The sequence below is a fragment of the Micrasema longulum genome, unplaced genomic scaffold, assembly GCF_059751315.1.
Source record: "Micrasema longulum isolate JH-2025_06_02 unplaced genomic scaffold, ASM5975131v1 h1tg001557l, whole genome shotgun sequence".
Taxonomy (NCBI): Eukaryota; Metazoa; Arthropoda; class Insecta; order Trichoptera; family Brachycentridae; genus Micrasema; species Micrasema longulum.
The window spans coordinates 438489-456687 of NW_028278740.1; the positions used below are offsets into that span (position 1 = coordinate 438489).

The 18199-nt window shown below is 38.8% G+C and overlaps 1 protein-coding gene across 1 annotated transcript in view; it reads right to left on the reverse strand.

Annotated features, from left to right (window-relative positions):
• Positions 1-722: 722 nt before the first annotated feature.
• LOC148274909 (uncharacterized) overlaps positions 723-18199 on the reverse strand; it is a 30408-nt gene continuing 12931 nt past the window's right edge. The window contains exons 8-13 of the mRNA XM_088236453.1: positions 11599-11712; positions 10495-10757; positions 2926-3064; positions 1873-2096; positions 1252-1409; positions 723-989 (exon numbers count right to left, since the gene is read on the reverse strand). Coding sequence (XP_088092579.1) covers positions 837-989; positions 1252-1409; positions 1873-2096; positions 2926-3064; positions 10495-10757; positions 11599-11712 — 1051 coding nt within the window. The 3' untranslated portion in view covers positions 723-836. The remainder of the gene's footprint in view (positions 990-1251; positions 1410-1872; positions 2097-2925; positions 3065-10494; positions 10758-11598; positions 11713-18199) is intronic.

Below are 18199 nucleotides of genomic sequence, written 5' to 3' on the forward strand. Positions count from 1 at the left end.
TATATATGCTATTTATTTCATAGAACTAATAATTTTCCAAAATAAACCCATTTCGTCTACTTCTGTTATTTTATCGTAGATAGAGTGAGTTTATTTCTTTCAGTTTAAGAATATAAATCATAAATAAGTATATGTATCTAGGTACTTATTTATATTTTTTAAATACATCGTCGTTGCACATCAAATATGGGCCATGTGACTCGGAGCCATAGAATTAAGAATAGTCCAGAAGGAGCGTAGAATCATATTTGAATACATCGGACTGTGTCCAATAATTCCCCCACTATGCCCTACTTTCGCCGCGCGCATTCGTGAGGTCACAGCGTAATGTTGCTTGGTGGGAAAAAAAGTCATAACACAAATGTATAATTTCTCTAAAATTTTACTGTGCACGTGGAAACATTGATTGACACAACAGAGTAGATAAGTAAAGGGTCATTTAAGAAGAGTAATTGAATTAATGAACTTTAAACTTAAAATATAAAACAAATTTTATTTTACATAAAACGGATATTTTTATTTTTATGTTAAATAATATTTAATATATTGAGTTTTTCTACTGACATTTCTTGGTGGAACTGCATTTTAATTATAATAATAAAAATACTTTATAGTTTTATTCCACTTTTATTTATAATTATTTTATAATTTTTTTACCAGTGACCGGGTTTCGTTGTGACCGACATCGTCAGACTGGTCCAGTCTTTTTTCAGGGTAAAATATTTTTTTTTTCTGAATCGCCAGACAACAATCACTTCTCTCAACATGAGTAACCTTTGAGACTGCAACAGAAATTTGATTACTATTCGATTGTTTAGTCATGAATAAAATAAATTTTATTTATCTAATTCACTCTTCCTGTGAGTTAATTTTGCCTGGTAACTGATGCCATAAGGTCTCAGGTGGTAAATAAGGTATTCTAGTACATACATCTCGCCGGGATTGATATGATGAAAGGAAACAGCGTTATCTGAGCAGCACTCCAAACCCTAAAATTTAAGTAATTATCGTTCGAATTTATAAAAATAATTGTTTGCCAAGCCAATGTTTTAAATTCTATAAAATATGAAAAAAGTTTTGGATAAATAAAAAAAAACTGTATGTAGGACATCAAAACTTTTGCTAGATAGCTCTTTCATTTAGCTTAACAATGTTTTGTTTAAAAAAATAATCAATTACAAAATGCAAGTTAAAAAAAATGATTATTCGAAAATTTAAATCAAATATCAATATTTTTCAACTACGACTTACTTCTTTAGGCTTATAATAAATATGTTGCCAAAACCAACTAGTTTTTCCAATTAGTCCCGGAATTAAGTGATGTTCCGGAGGGAAAGGGAAAAATCTCCCTCGGCCCAGAGAGTCCCTCGAGTCTGCAACTTTGACTCCCACATTAGACAAACATTTGCCTTAAATAATTGAAAAGATTATTATAATTTGCACAATATTTTAATACTAATTGATTGATATGCACAATTATTTTAAGGAAATGACCGGCAATCTAAATTTCTCATTGTTAAACAACAAAACTAATTTCTCCCTAATACCACGCAAGCGAAGCTGCAGGTAAAAGTAAGTGTATTATATTTTTAAATGGTAGAATTTTTAAGAGTGGTTTTATGGTGTGTCAATAATAAACCTTGCTGTGTAAAAATACAGCATTGCTGTGTCCAATACTATCTACAATACTGTAAACATCTACAAAGTTTGTTGGTACTGTTCTTTGTAAAAAAAAAATAACTTGTAAAATGTATTCCTAGACAAGGTATTTCCCAGTGAGAAATATATTATAATGAAGTCATGTATATTTTTATATCAATGAAATTCTTAAGAAATAAATACATATGTATAGGTATCACCAAAATTTATTACCAATTTCAAAGTCTTCAGCACCTGATTCGTTTTTACAGCAAATATTGAATGAGGGAAGACCCTTGGTTATAAATAGATCAAGAGCACTTCGACTTAATACATATCCAGCACCACCGCTCATGAATCCGTGGTCAGCGGATGTCTTAAAGCGGCAACCAAAGTACACTGGCTCCTGGGGGCTATGGGCAGACAGCATATACCGCAAGTTTTCCACTATCACATATCTGTTAATAAATACATAATTAACACTTAGGTACTTTATTTATTAAGCAATTTTTGACTTCTAGAAACACTTATTATTTATTCATTATAAATCATTGTCTTTTAATAAAATACAAGAAATAACAGATTTCATATTCACATTTATTATGGATATGGAAGATCTGGATACTGGAGATCTTTATTACAACCACCTCTATTCTGTAGTAATAACATAAAAAATGTGTAATAAACAATAACACAGAGAATGCAGCTACACATAAAAAATCTGAAGCACTTAGATAATTGGCTAAATATCGATGAGTAAAATATGACTTTCTATGAATCAACACAATATTTGAATTAACTATTCCCTAGTATAGTGATACTGCCAAGAATATAAAATTTCCCTAGGTAAATTAATGTGTGTTAATAAACGATTATGTAAATATCCAGGTAAAATCGAACCCAGTATATGTCAACTTGCTACATAAAAATGAATAATACATGAATACAGTACATTAGTTTAATAACCCTATGCTATTCTATTGCCTGTCAGTGAACCCAGTAAACATACTAACTTCTTTTGTGTTAGTAGGCACACTAAAATTATTTTTATGAAAACTTATTGTTAGTCACACATAAAGCAGAGGGTATTAAAGTTTTGAATGAACTGTAGCATTGTAATTTGGTAGGTTCCTATTAACATGTGATGTTTTGGACATTCATGGAAAAATATAAACAATATTAATAGCAGAATTTACCTACCCGTCATGATTAAAAAAAAATATATATATACATACATACATAGCACAAGAAGCATAAATTTTAGAAAAGTATAATTATGGAAATTACGTATCATCATCAGCTTTAAAGAACCAGTCTGCTTCGTCTCTATAGTGATCGTAAACATATTGAAAAGCCGCTTTGGTTTTACCCCACAAATGATCATGTCCTTCTTTAACTGGAAGTTCTATTGCAGGAAGGATGTAGTCTGAAAAGAAAAAAGAGATGGATTTTTCACGCAGAAAGCTGACCTTTTATTTTGTAACAGACGCGGCGGATCACTGCTTCGTCCGTAGCAATCGCGCCCGTCACAAGAACTGTATTTCTATAGGTGCTGGTGTCAAACGCAGAGTGGCCGGGCGTAGGCGGGCCTCGGCCGACGAACGATAAGCTCCGGGGGAGGTATCGTCGCCTAGAGATCCCTTGCGGGGTCGCTAGCGAGTAGCGCTGGCGGCCGCAATCCTGAGTCAGGCAACCGGGTTGTAAGGCCGGTATCTCTCCGTCGGTGGGAACGGCGGGGTGTGTTCCGGGGAAGTATCCAAGGGTCCAAATTATCCGGGGTCCAAAATCCAATCCAAAGAGTATCCGAGTTCCAAGTCCAGGGGGGTAGCGGTGTTCGAATCCAGGTGGCGATGAGGTCCGGTTTGAAGCGAGGTAGGGAGGTGAAGTGGAGAGTAGAAAGCCTTAGTAGTGTGGTGAGATGACTGACTTTATTTTTCCCCGGCGGGGCTATATATACAACATTTTGCCGTGCGGCGGTGGGCTAGGCCAATAGCGGGCGGTGCTAGGTTGACCAATCACGCGGCGAGAGAGATAGCGAGCACATTTGCCGGCTCTATCGGTCTCTCTCGCGCCACGTATAAGGTCCCCACCCTCCCGCTACCGGCCGCAGTTCCCCGCCGACCGCGCGGCGATCAACACTTATACAGAACAACATAAAAACACATTATGGGCATACAAATATTTTCATGAATTCTAATCTATATGTGGGCTTCAGTATGGCGATCACCACCCCCGAAAGTGACAAATACTAGTCTTTATTGAGGAGGTGGTAGATCGCTTACACATACTGAAGCCTCCTATGCTACATTAAAACCCCAGGAAGGGCCGCCAAGTTGGTGCATGTACTTTTACGTCGGCAACACTCCCCCCTGCCGAGGAGGCATCTCTGCGCCGACGTCGTCCTTGATTTGCAACACGGCGAGCTTGACGGCGGGTCGTGTGTAGGTTCCGGTGGCTGTCTGGACCCGGGCGCTCCTGACTTGTCCATCCTTCCCTGGTGTGACTGCTATGACGCGTCCCCGCGGCCATTCATTCCGCGGGAGGGCGGCGTCCGTTATTATGACCAGGTCATCGACCATGATCGGTGTGGCGGCCTGTTGCCACTTCCGTCGCTGTGCCAACGTCGGGAGATATTCCCTCATCCATCTTTTCCAAAATGCGTCGGCTAGTTTCTGCGCCACCCGCCATTGTTTTCTGAGGCACAGTTCGGGCGGCGTGTCTCTGTAATCGGCCAGATGCGGCTGGGCCCCGCTCGACCCGATGAGAAAGTGCATCGGAGTCAGCGGAGCGTCGTCTCGGCTATCAAGCGAGACGTGGGTTAGGGGCCGAGTGTTTACTGTGTACTCGGCCTCCGCTATCGCTGTCATTAGCGTTTCCTCTCGGGGGGCTTGTTCCTTTAGAATCACCATAAGCGCCCCCTTTATCGACCGGACGAGCCGTTCCCAGGCTCCCCCCATGTGTGGCGCCGATGGCGGGTTGAACACCCATTTGATCCCTCTCCTTGTCGCCTCGTTCTGTAGTTCGGGATCGTGGGCTAGTTCCTTCATGGCGGCCGCCATCTCTTTGTCTGCGCCTCTGAAGTTCGTCCCGTTGTCCGAGTAGAGCGTTGTCGGATGTCCTCTGCGGGCCGCCATCCTTCTGAGGGCCTGCACCGTCGAGTCAGTACTCAACGACGGTGTAATTTCAATATGCACGGCCCTCGTAACCATGCACGTAAACAGGGCCCCGTATCGTTTCTCCCGGCGTCTTCCGATAGTTACGTATACGGGCCCGAACATGTCCACCCCACAGTGGGTAAAAGGCCTTACGTGATGATCGAGTCGGCCGGCAGGCAGCTGTCCCATGAGCGGAGGCTGCGGGCGGGCCTTCTGTATTCGACAGTAGCGGCACTCGTATATAATTTTCCTTATATTTGTCCGTAATCGTGTTATAAAGAACTGTTGTCTGAGTTCGCTGAGTGTCCGCTCTGTACTTGCGTGTTGCCGCGACTCGTGATAATGCCTTATCAATAGACGCGTATAGGCGTGCGCTCCGTCCAGTATGACGGGCGCCTTTAGTTGCTCGCTCACCGCGGGGGCTTCCATAATTCGCGTCCCCATTCTGAGGACGCTATCTTTATCGAGGTAGGGAGTGAGGCCCAGCAGGCGGCTGTTCCGCGGGAGGCACTCCCCCCGTCTAATTGCGGCTATCTCGGCGTGGTAACTGTCTGTCTGGCTTATGAGTATCCACGCCCTCTCTGATGCCTTGAGTTCCGGGGCGATGAGTGTCGCGCTTCCTGTATTCTTTTTCCTGCAGCGGTTTATGAAGCGCAACACCCACGCTGTAGTCCTGATCAGTCTCCGCCAGGAGGAAAATCTTCTTTCGTCCGGGAGGGCTGTCATCACGATGGCACTGTTCGCACACTTTATTTCACTGCTTGTATCCGGGGTCGCCGTTATTACCTTGAGCGGCGGCCATTGACTTTTATTTTTCTTTATGAAACTCGGCCCACTGAACCACATGCCGGCCGGGGAGATGTCTGGTATCTCGCCGTCCCGCGTCCCGAGATCAGCGGGGTTCTTCTTTCCTGGTACCCACCGCCACTCTTGAGCGTTCGTTAGCTCATCTATTTCCCCTAGGCGGTGGGCTACAAATGGCGTGAAGATGCGCGAATCACTCTGGACCCAGCACAGCACCGTAGTAGAATCTGTCCAGTAGTAGGTATCGCGTATATTACTTCCGCATTCTTTCTTGATTGTGGCCGCCAGTCGTGCGGCCATGAGCGCGGCTTGTAATTCCAGGCGTGGAATTGATAGCGCTCGTAGCGGGCTAACTCGGCACTTGCTAGCCATGAACGTCGCATTCCTTCCGGCGGCGTTCTCCTCCACGATGTAGGCTACGGCGCAGCTCGCTTGCTCCGAGGCATCGGAAAATACGTGCAGCTCTACTGGCTGGCCATTGGCGCTCGATACGCGCCGCGGTATAGCGCACTCGGTATTGCGTAATATGTCCACCCAAGTGCGCCATTTCTCTGCGTGTTCTTCATTCACTTGTTCGTCCCACTCTATGTGGGAGCGCCACACATCTTGTAGCAGTATTCGCGGGCGTATTGTCAAACACCCTACGAAACCGAGTGGATCGAAAATGCTCATAACTTCACTTAGCATCTGCCGTTTTGTAGGCCTCTCTGTTGGAACCTCCCGTGACACTTTAAATTTAAATTGAAACTCGTCTGTCACCGGGTCCCATTTGATGCCGAGGACCCTCTCTGTCACGGAGGTTCCGCTAATTATTTCGCGTGCGCTTTTCCCTCTCAGACTTGAAGGAATCGCTTCCATTACGGAGGGATCATTACTCGCCCAATTCGCGAGGATGAATCCGCCCCGCCGTAGTAGTTCGCTGACATCGTGGCGCAGTTGTATCGCCTCTGTTGCACTGTCTACGGCATCCATATAGTCGTCCATGTAGAATTTATTTCGCACAGCATCCCTGGCGGCGGCCATCTCTTGCCCGTGATCTTCTGCGACTTGATTTCTCACGTACTGTGCGCTGCTCGGTGAACACGCCGCGCCGAACGTCATCGACGTCATAATCATTTCCCGAATTTCTTCTTCGGGACTATCGCGCCAGAGGAACAGCTGCGCCCTCTGGTCTTCTTTTCTTATTTTAATTTGGAGAAACATCTCCCTTATATCTGCTGCCAGCGCGATCTTTCCCTCGCGAAATCGCATTATATTTCCCATAAGCGATGAGAGAAGGTCCGGGCCGTTGGCCAACATGTCGTTCAATGACTTCCCGTTGCAGCGGCTGGCGGCGTCAAATACTATCCGTATTTTATCCGGTTTATTCACGTTCGTCACTGCGAAATGCGGCAAAAACCAAAGCCCACTCGCAGTGTCTTGTCTTTCAGCCAGCGTCAGTTCCCGGGCATACCCCTTGTCTAGATATTCTTTAATCTTTAACTTGTAAGCCGCGGCGAATTCACTGTTTTTACTGAACTTTTTCTCTATGCTTAAAAATCGATTCAGCGCTGTACGGCGATTATCCGGTAAACATATTCGATTGTCTTTCCACAGTAGCCCTGTCTCGTACTGTCCTTGCGGTAGGAAACGTGTCGTGGCTCTCATGGTTTCTGTGGCTCGCGCCTCCTGACGCGATATCTTGGCTGTCGAACTTATACCTAACGCGTCGACGGCGTAATTTTGTTTAACTAGATTTTCTAGTCTCTGTTCTGTACTAAGCGCCATTAGTATGCTGGCGTTAGTCTGGCGTGTCCGCCCACCGTGTATCACCTTTCCTAAGGCTGTCACTGAGGCGATGTATTCCCCGCATCTCCGTGCCTCTCTCGTCACTATGAGAGAGGCGTTATCTTGGCCGATGAGTAACTGCGGGCACACTTGTCGCATCCTGCCTTCCCCTTCAATCACGGGCTGTAGCGGCAGACTCAGCTTCTGTATTGTGTTTGCGCGGAGAGTGAATAAATCTTCCGTAACTCCGCGCACTTTAATTGTGACTTTTCTTGATGCACTATCTGTTACGCACATTCCGCCGGCACCGTGGATTTTTAATCCTCGAGTCTCTCCCGGCGCGCCGATGTCGTTTGCTATTTTTGCGTCAATCAATGTCACGGTTGATCCCTCATCTAGTAACGCGTACGCGTTCACTCGTCCTCGCGGACCACTTAACATGACGGGAATCACTTTTAGGAGGACCGGTTCCTCCCGAGCGTAGGTGCTCGTCACTATATTATTCGTCCGCGAACTGTGGCCGTAATCGTAGTTTCTTTCATTTGAACTCGCGGCGCGGGTTTCGTTCGCGGTCGGTCTGTTTCCCCCGGCGCCCGCCGCTGCAGGCGTGTTGCGGCGGGCATTATTATCTGGCGCTCGTATATCGGCGCTAGACCGAGCTTCACTGATATCGGCACTATTTCTGTCGTGTAATGTCTTGTGATGTGTTCGGCGACATCCATCGAGGCCGCACTTTTTTACATTTCTACACTTTATCGCCCGATGAGTGTTCGATAAACACGAAAAACACAAATTCTTTCGCTTCACTATGTCCCATCTTTCCGGAATACTACACTCTATGTATTCCTGGCACGTTTGTAGTAAATGTCCTCGTCCGCACAAAACACATGACGCTACACTTTTCCCGTTTCCCTCTGTTGAAATCACTGTATGCACTTGTTCTCGCTTCTGTGGCTTCTCGCGTTGTTTTCCGCTGTACACTTGCGGCTCTATTCCGCCGCCTATCATCGAAGATTCCGTTAAATCTTCCAAGAAGAGCGCGAAATCCTTCGCGGAGGGCCTCACCCGGTTTCCTCTTCTGCTGTACCACCAGAGAGACTTCATGCACAGCGGTAACTTGCTCACTAGTTCACTTAGTAGTTGTGGCGTAGACATGTAATCGCCACCGAAGCCTTCTAAGGTCGCTATCGCGTTCCGAACTGCGCTAGACAGATCTACTAATGCTTGCGTAGATCCGTCGTTCTGTATGCAGCGGAGCCTTCTCACTTTTTCCAACAAGGAAGACGCTACAATGTCCGGCTGGCCGTAGTGTAGCTCCAACGTCTTCATTATCACCCTCACTTGGCTTGGATCCACTAGTAATGACGACACAGATTCTCTTGCCCGTCCTTTTAACGCACGCTGTAGACGCAGGAGGTTTTCTGGATCCGAAAGGCAGCACATCTCCGTCGACTGAGTGTACTGCGATTTGAAAGTAGCCCATTCCTGCGGCTCTCCGGCGAAGGCGGGTAGGTCCTTGGCAGTAGATTGGCGCGCTATCATGGCGCCGACTCTGCTAACGTCCTCTGGGGCTGAAGTCGGGCTTCTTCCTTGCGAAGCCTCTAGTAGAATCGCCATTTTTGACAGCACCGTCATGATGCCGTCCATATCCGTAGTACGCGGCGCGGGCTCGGGATTCGTCTCCAAGGGCACGCGTCGGTCTTGATCGTGTAGTGAAGCACGGAGCGTTCGAACCTGCGTCCTCAGCCGCTGGACTGTATCTTCGGATGTGTCCGACTCGGCTGAGTCCTGATCTGTAGCAGGGTCTTCTCTCGGTTCCGTGCCTCCTCGACCCGAGCGGAGTGAAGGGGTTCTCGAAGTCATCTCTAGGCGCTCTGCGATGAATATCCGGTTCTTCTCGAAGGACCAACTTGTAACAGACGCGGCGGATCACTGCTTCGTCCGTAGCAATCGCGCCCGTCACAAGAACTGTATTTCTATAGGTGCTGGTGTCAAACGCAGAGTGGCCGGGCGTAGGCGGGCCTCGGCCGACGAACGATAAGCTCCGGGGGAGGTATCGTCGCCTAGAGATCCCTTGCGGGGTCGCTAGCGAGTAGCGCTGGCGGCCGCAATCCTGAGTCAGGCAACCGGGTTGTAAGGCCGGTATCTCTCCGTCGGTGGGAACGGCGGGGTGTGTTCCGGGGAAGTATCCAAGGGTCCAAATTATCCGGGGTCCAAAATCCAATCCAAAGAGTATCCGAGTTCCAAGTCCAGGGGGGTAGCGGTGTTCGAATCCAGGTGGCGATGAGGTCCGGTTTGAAGCGAGGTAGGGAGGTGAAGTGGAGAGTAGAAAGCCTTAGTAGTGTGGTGAGATGACTGACTTTATTTTTCCCCGGCGGGGCTATATATACAACATTTTGCCGTGCGGCGGTGGGCTAGGCCAATAGCGGGCGGTGCTAGGTTGACCAATCACGCGGCGAGAGAGATAGCGAGCACATTTGCCGGCTCTATCGGTCTCTCTCGCGCCACGTATAAGGTCCCCACCCTCCCGCTACCGGCCGCAGTTCCCCGCCGACCGCGCGGCGATCAACACTTATACAGAACAACATAAAAACACATTATGGGCATACAAATATTTTCATGAATTCTAATCTATATGTGGGCTTCAGTATGGCGATCACCACCCCCGAAAGTGACAAATACTAGTCTTTATTGAGGAGGTGGTAGATCGCTTACACATACTGAAGCCTCCTATGCTACATTAAAACCCCAGGAAGGGCCGCCAAGTTGGTGCATGTACTTTTACGTCGGCAACATATTTTTTATATTAGTAGAAATTGGAAAATAAAAAAAAGTTAATTTTTAGATTAATGCCTGTGACTGAAAAAAGGTGGTGTAGACTTTTTTATTTAATATGTTTTTTAAAAAAAGTTTATTTTACTGGTTTTGTTAATATTTATTATGTTGCCATATTACAGTCATGCATAAGTTTTTTGTTGTTTTTGAATAAATCGGGATGAATTGAAAAAAATTGCTTAATGCAAGATTATATCTATATTAAACCCATTTGTATGATAATATTGTAGTATAGATCTCAAACACCAACCTCCACATTGAGGACTGGAATAAATACATGAAAAAAAATGGTTACCAGCAACAGAGCTCATGAAGAGAAGGATATTACAACGAGGTCCCCAAGTCCTCTTGACATGTAAGGCCTTCTTTATGTGGTTATTGGGACCCGTCATGATCCAACAGAGAACTCTCACTTTCTTAGCCATCTTATCAGCTACAGATGTGTCCTCAAACTTGTGGAACTTATCAGTGTGCTTCCCAAATTTGAATGTTCCTTGCACCTGTCCTTCTTTGTTGTGGAATTTGGAATTGTGTTGATGACGCAAATAGGTTTCACTACTTAAATAATAAATACATATGTGAATTTGGTTTTTCTATTAAGTAAAGCGCATTCTTTTTTCGTACATGTACAGACTTTACTTAAGTATTGTCTGCACAAACCGGTCTGTATACCGAAGCATATGGAAGGGAAGACAGTATGCCGCGCGGTCCTAAAAGCGCGGCCTGTGCAATTTCTGCGATGTCGACGATTTGGTATGTACAACAAATACCGTACGTATTTGTGTGGAAGGGGTTCGAGCCCTGTCTTCAGTCTTCATTCAGATATCCACTGCTCGGTTGTGACACATTTTCTTCGAGTCAGTAGCTATTATCATATCTTATGTACGGTGCTCTTCGAAACAATTTCTAACCTAATTTATTGAGTTGTATAAATCGTTACCGGCCTTTATGGAAGATCAAAAGTAAAGAATATTCAAACCGCAATAAGAATACTGATGCATACAATAAAATGATTGACAAGTTAAAAAAGGTAAAATTTTGTCGATTTTGGTCAGAGAATTGTCTGATACTTATATCGACCTTTAAGTTTTAATTTTCATTACCTAATAAAACACAAACAATTTTTTTCAAGCAGACAAGTTGCTGTCTTCAGCATTTTTACTTGTTTTTCGAAAATGTAAAGAAATGTTGACAATTGAATAGATAGTGATTAGGTGGCTCAATCTAAATATGGTTTTAAATAAGGCTGAATACATCAAATTAGTTAATGGCAAGTAAAACTTTAGAAAAGAGCATTGGATTGGACTACCCAGGTCCAAGTAATGGAACAAATGGCTCGATTGTATTCATTTTTGAATATTTTATAATAATTTGATTTACTTAATTTACTGTCACTTACCAGTCATTTTGTGAATTATTTTCGCAAGAGAAGAATATAAAATAACCAAAACTGAAACCAATTGACACACCTAAGGCAAGAATAAAAATGTATTTTTGGTTCATAGTCAGTCGACTTCCAAAAGGACACTAGAAGAATCATTGAAAATATTATTAAGTAATTGAAAAAAATTAAAAAACTTCAATGAGATCTACTGCATCACCAAAATACAATGCTTAGAAATTATTTTGGTTATTTATCATAGAAAATTAACCAAAAAAATGTTTTAATAAAAGAAAAATAAATATTTATGTTCTTATTATATACCCAAATATTACAATTTTCAGACCAAAGTTGTAAATAACTTGTGCTGGAAAAATGGGAATCGAGTTATGGTAAAGTGGGATTAGAACCTTGGACTTTTGATTGAACTTTTTTTAGCAACACAACAGGTCAGGAGGCCCAATTACAGTGGTGGATTACAACACAAAGCACCCAGGCTTTAGAAAAATCACATAAAATTTTGGTGTTCTCACCGGGAATGGAGCCCGGAACCGTTCGTGCATGAGTCGTGTCTTGACCACTACACCACGGAGGCCGCCTATCTAACTTTGATCTGTGAGTCCACAATATTACTACAAGACCGCAACCTGGTTCAAATGTGTATTAGATTACAAATCACAAAATAACTTACTGAAAAAAGGTTATTAATAACAATATAATTTATTTTATCAATTTTCAAAATAATATTGACATTTTGTACTATGTATATATATTAAATCTATCAAATATCATAGAAGGCAATATAATTTTTTTGAATAATCTCTCAAGATAGGTTAATCATAAAAAGTTCTTAATTTACTGAAAATCTGACTAAAAATAAATGCCATAATAGGTAAATGTTTTTTTCATTTTTTTATCAGAAAATATATTTCTGAATAATTCCCTCTCTATCTAACATAAAGCCGCAAGTTTTTGATGATTTTTTTTATGCATATCCTATTCACTAAGACTGGGGCGCTGTACACCTGCGAATCACGAGCTCACATCGTGATAAAATGTCGGCAATTTTTCCACACCAACGTACAAAATATTTTGAGAAAAAAATATTTTTTGTTAAAATCAGATAATGCTGTTTTTAAAAGTAACAATTAGAACTCTATTAAGTTAAGTTAAATGCGCTAACATACAGGGATATGACAATACAATATATTTTTGAACCGGGTTGTGGTCCTCTGGTATTGTGGACTCATGGACCAAAGGTCCCAGGTTCAAATCTCACTCTACCACAACTTGATTTCCATTTTCCAGCGCAAGTTATTTATGACTTTTAGGAAATGGTCTGAAAATTTAATCATTGAGTAAATAATAAGAACTCAAGTATTTCTCTTTTTTAAAAAAAATAAAAATATGTCATTTTAGAAAATTATAATGTAGGTATGTATCTAAAACATAATTATTTTTAAATAGGAAATTTGAACTGACTATATATCAACATTGGTTATTATTTACCTTACTTTCCTTTTCGCATTTGAAGGCCTTAGATAAAGGAATAATCTACCCACTAACGTCAGAGTCGCCCCTTCTTTATGTCACATATGAAATGTCACTTCCTGGATATTTGAACTTTTTCTTTCTCCTCCCTCTTTACCCCCCCTCCTCACTTCATAGTATAGTGTAGATATTTAGTGGTTTTTTATATATTTCTTAATATATGTGTTTTTCAATATTTTGTTTTATAGTGAAAATATTATAATATACCAACAATATGTTCATACACCACTGATTTTCTCAAATTAGTTTTGGGTAGGTAGGAAGAATTTGCATCAAGGCAATATGCCCGCTCTTATTATATGTGTATAAAGTGTTTAGATAAAATAGATAAATAATAAGATTCAGTAATAAGGATAGTATATGATATTATTAACTTTTTATCAGCATTTATACTCTAAGTATTGTATAGAGAAAAAGGACGGGGAAAAACGAATTTTACTATTTATTTATTCAGTATGAAAAAAAACTATAAATTAAAATTAAAACAATGCTTTTAAGTGGTTTACACCCAGAACGCATTCAACACACATAGAAATAACATAATCAAAATATAAACAAGATTTTGATAAAATGAAAAATAGAAAAAAAAATTTAAAAATAATAATATAAAGACATATTATACAGGTGACTGGAACTGAACCCGCCATAGCAAATTCACATATAGAGGAGGTCATTTGCTAATTATTGGACCTTACTTTATTTAGCTAAAGTTTTATAGTGTGGGAGATATGTCAATACTTATACTGTATTGAGATTTTTCCAAAATTTGACCTTCAAGCATTCAGAACTTTGAATTTTCATTATTTTAGTATTTTTTTATTATTTGTTGGTAGTCAAAATAACTCAAACTAAGGTTAAAAAATAAGATATTATGCTTTTAAAAAAAAGGTGACGAACTAGAGAACTAACTTAAAGTAGAATAAATTATTGAAACACCTTAGTTTTTTTTAAATTTCAGGTTTAATTTGATCGTAAAGTTTTTTATTTTAAAAGCGTAATATCTTATTTGTTAACCCTAGTTTGAGGGAAGTTCCGACGTATTTCAATCACAAATGTTTATGACTACCAACAAATAGTATAAAAATACTTAAATAATGAAAAAACTTCAAGTTCTGACAGCTTGAAGGTCAAATTTTGGAAAAAATATCAATAAAGTATAAAAATTGACATATCTCCCAAACCCAACCAAATCAGGAAAGAGGGATCCTATAATTAACAAATAACCTCCTGTGCGAATTCACTATGGCGGATTCAGTTCCAGTCACCTTCTATATAAAGATGTATATAAAAATAAAAACATTAAAAATAAAAAGGTGATGCAATTTGGTAGATACCTTTTTTCAAAAAAATACTATATTTAGTATTTTAAATATTTATTGTGACAGCAATATTAATATACAATATTATGTAATGTAATGCAGATTGATGCATTTTTCAAATAAGAATTTTCAACGCTTAATAAGGGCGCCATAAAGAGAATGCAAAATATTGACGGTAAAAAGTAAAAAGAGTAAATGACAGAGTCAATAAAATATTTTTTAATAAAAAATCAACAAACTTTTTATTTATTTTGAATCAATAATTCTAAAACAATGTAGGTAAGGACAGGTGTTATATAAAACTATTAGGGCTATGTAGTATAAATACCGAAAACAGATTTTAATATAAAACCGACAATTCGTAAACATAAGTTTAATTTTGTGTGATATAAATCCATTGATTGTATTAAAGTTTTACAAGAGGATTTTTGATGCAAGCATTAAAACTTGCGTCAGATATCCATGGGTGTTGGCTTATATGACGCAGCTTAAAATTCTCAGAGATGTTATATAATATAACTCAATTTCAGTCACAATGTTCACTAACAATTTAGTAACTCGAACCCCCCCTAGCAAGCCTCAATGTATATAAATATGTATATAGGTCTTTAATCAATTTAATACAGGATATGTGGCAAATCACACTAAAGTCCTGTAGTAAATTAAAAAATAAAATAATGGCACTCAAAATATTCACAAATGTTTCTTTTGGTAACTAATATCAGATTTATAATTAAAATATGTATTAACTAAATATTGTCGCTGCAAATTTATAATACCATAACAATTCTGGTAAAAGTGATATTTGGTATAAATAAAGAGATTGTGAAATGTGAATGTGAATGTGAAAACTCAATGACATATTTCTCATAATAATGTGAGTTCATATGAGAACAATCATGAGAAACACTTATCCAATCTTTGTAATCAATCATAGATTTTGCCCAAAAGCATTAATAGTATAAGTTAATAATATATTTAACCCCAAAATAATATATGACTCGCACAAATCTGCAGCGACAGTATGTAGGTACAGAGTTAGTTAGAGATAATTGATTACAAAGTAAACATTTCACTTATAAATTGGGAAATTATCAAATGCTACTCGTTTTAAACAAACCTAAATAATGCATATTATACAAATAAAACAGTGGAGATTCTGGTTTCAGTTTAACACAAAAAAATTGCGATTTCTTAAGTATAAACATACATACAATACGTATGTAAATTAAATTCTAATCCAATAAGTTTCTTTTTTGGTTAAATGACTAAATTTTGATGGCAAATTCCTCCCCAGGATTTAAAAAAAGGAATTGAATTAAATTGATGTCTTTAGTAAATAAGTAATAGCGTTGAAATGTAATAGATTTTCATAAATATCAAAATAATATAACTTGGTTACTGTTTCGTGATAATGTTTAAAAATATCAAACAATGTCAAAAGTTTTGTTCCTTCTCTCTGGTACAAACTAATTCTAATCTGATAATAGCCTTTTTACTTAATTAACACACTTAAAAATGAGATATGCTCCTATAAATATGTCCTCAATTAATGACCAAATTTATTTACTATAATATATATTTTTTGCTTAGTACAATCTTTTTAATCTACGATTTTCTTGACAACAATCCAAGAGTATTTCCAAGTGTTTATATAAACTCATATTAAATGAGAGTTGAAGATATATATCGACGGTGGAAAGAAAAAGTTCCTAAGTGACCTAACTTTACAGAAAAGCCAATGAAAGTTTTTTTTTTAATTAATAAAAAAATCTCATATTTTTATTTTTATTTAAATTATATAGGAAGCACACCGAAAAATAGGCATACATGAGATTTTTTATAAAAATTAAACAAAAAAACTTTGATTGCCTCTTCTGTAAAGCTGCTACACGTCGCTTAGGAACTTTTACCTTTCCACCGTCTATATAATTATTTGTTGAAAGGACTTAAAACTATGTGAGCATTAAGTTTCTTTGCCTTGTATTGTCTAAATCTTAATGTGATCATTGAAGGTTAAATTGTACGGGAAGAAAATTGTATTTTTAATTCCATTTATTCATAACTATTATAGCAAGGCTGGTGTCTGTTGTGCACTTTTTTCTACATTATACTAAAAAGTACAATTACAAAAAAAATAGTAAAGACTAGACAAAGAAGAAGAAAAAAGTAAGCACATAAAAAAGATGTTAAAAATAAAATATAATATAATATTGAAAAGCTTTCCATAATTATTATATTTTTTGAAAAGACAATATCACATAATTATAATATACAGTAAAACTCCAATTATCCGGATTAATGAGTGCCAGACGTTATCCAGATATTGGATTAACCATTAAATTAAGGCAATGTTTTGAAAGAAAATACAAAATTTACTCCGAGATCACTTTTTTGTTGCTTTTGAAATAATACAGCAAATTGGAATCACATTAAAAACTTAAATATGTCCAGCAAAGTTAATTGTTTTGATGAAGAAACTCATTGGCCTTTTTTATTTATTATTATAACATCGCCTTCCTTTTTTGATTTACTGATAACAATCCGGATATTTGGCAATCTGGACGACTGGAGTTCAGATAAACGAAGTTCTACCGTATGTTATATATTTAAGAAAAAGATTTTTCCAAATAGTTTATTTTATTCACTGGTTATTTTTCCATAGCTGAATAATAATTTAGCTATAACCGATAATAACTAGTAGATAAATTGTTAGTTATTCTCATAACCAGTTCTAAAATGTATATATCTTTAAAACATTTCATAAATTAAATTTAGGTAGATTTATTTATCCTTTACATTTTTGTAGATAAAACTAATTTATCTGCATAAGTTCTCCTCACTACCTATTTTTTTGCAATACATTATTTTATTTTTTTACCTAGGACACGGTTTAAATTTTTTTAAATAAAATATTGAAGAAATTGAGATTTCAATTTTGATTATGATGGGCCTTAATGGGCACCACTAACATCTATATCAATGTTCTAGAACTGGTATAGTAATAAACAAAAAGTAAAAATGAGCACATAAAAAAACTTGGTAACATTAAATCGATATAATACAATGAACTAATCTTAATTAAGTCATGTTTAATGGAATAGACGCTCAATATACTAAAACATTGGCTATAAATTAACATAAACTTATTTACTAAAATGCCCTAAACTCCAACAGCAAGATTTATGCTACTTTGGTAAATACATCATCAAATAAAAAAAATACGGTAAAATAAATAGTACAGTAAAACCTCGTTTTTACATTCCCCGATTTTACGTTTTCCCGCTTTTTACACCGAAATGTTCAGGACTCACTTTTCTTCATACATTCTCAAGCAAATATTCCCCCCAATTAACGTTTTTTACATTTATCATCACCCCGGTTTTACGCTTAAAATTTTTCGGAATTCATTTGATGTGTCAAAAAAGACAAATTATGTCGTGATAATGATGCCGCGGCCCGCGCGCCACCGCGTGTGCCACGCGAATGAGGAATAAAAACAAGTAAACAACTAATAAAGGATAAATTATTGTCAACCTAAATTCAAAGCAGGTTCAGTGTAATTGACCTTTTTGTTTAAGTGTCTTCCTTTAGGGTTGTCTTAGTTTTCATTTAAATAAAAACGTCGTATTGACTTGAACAAACCATGATACCCAATTGACAAACGTTAAGAAACAATTTTTAAATCATTAAATTGCGATGTTTAAAACATAACAATAAGAATATTTAAAGTTATAAAAGATGGTTTA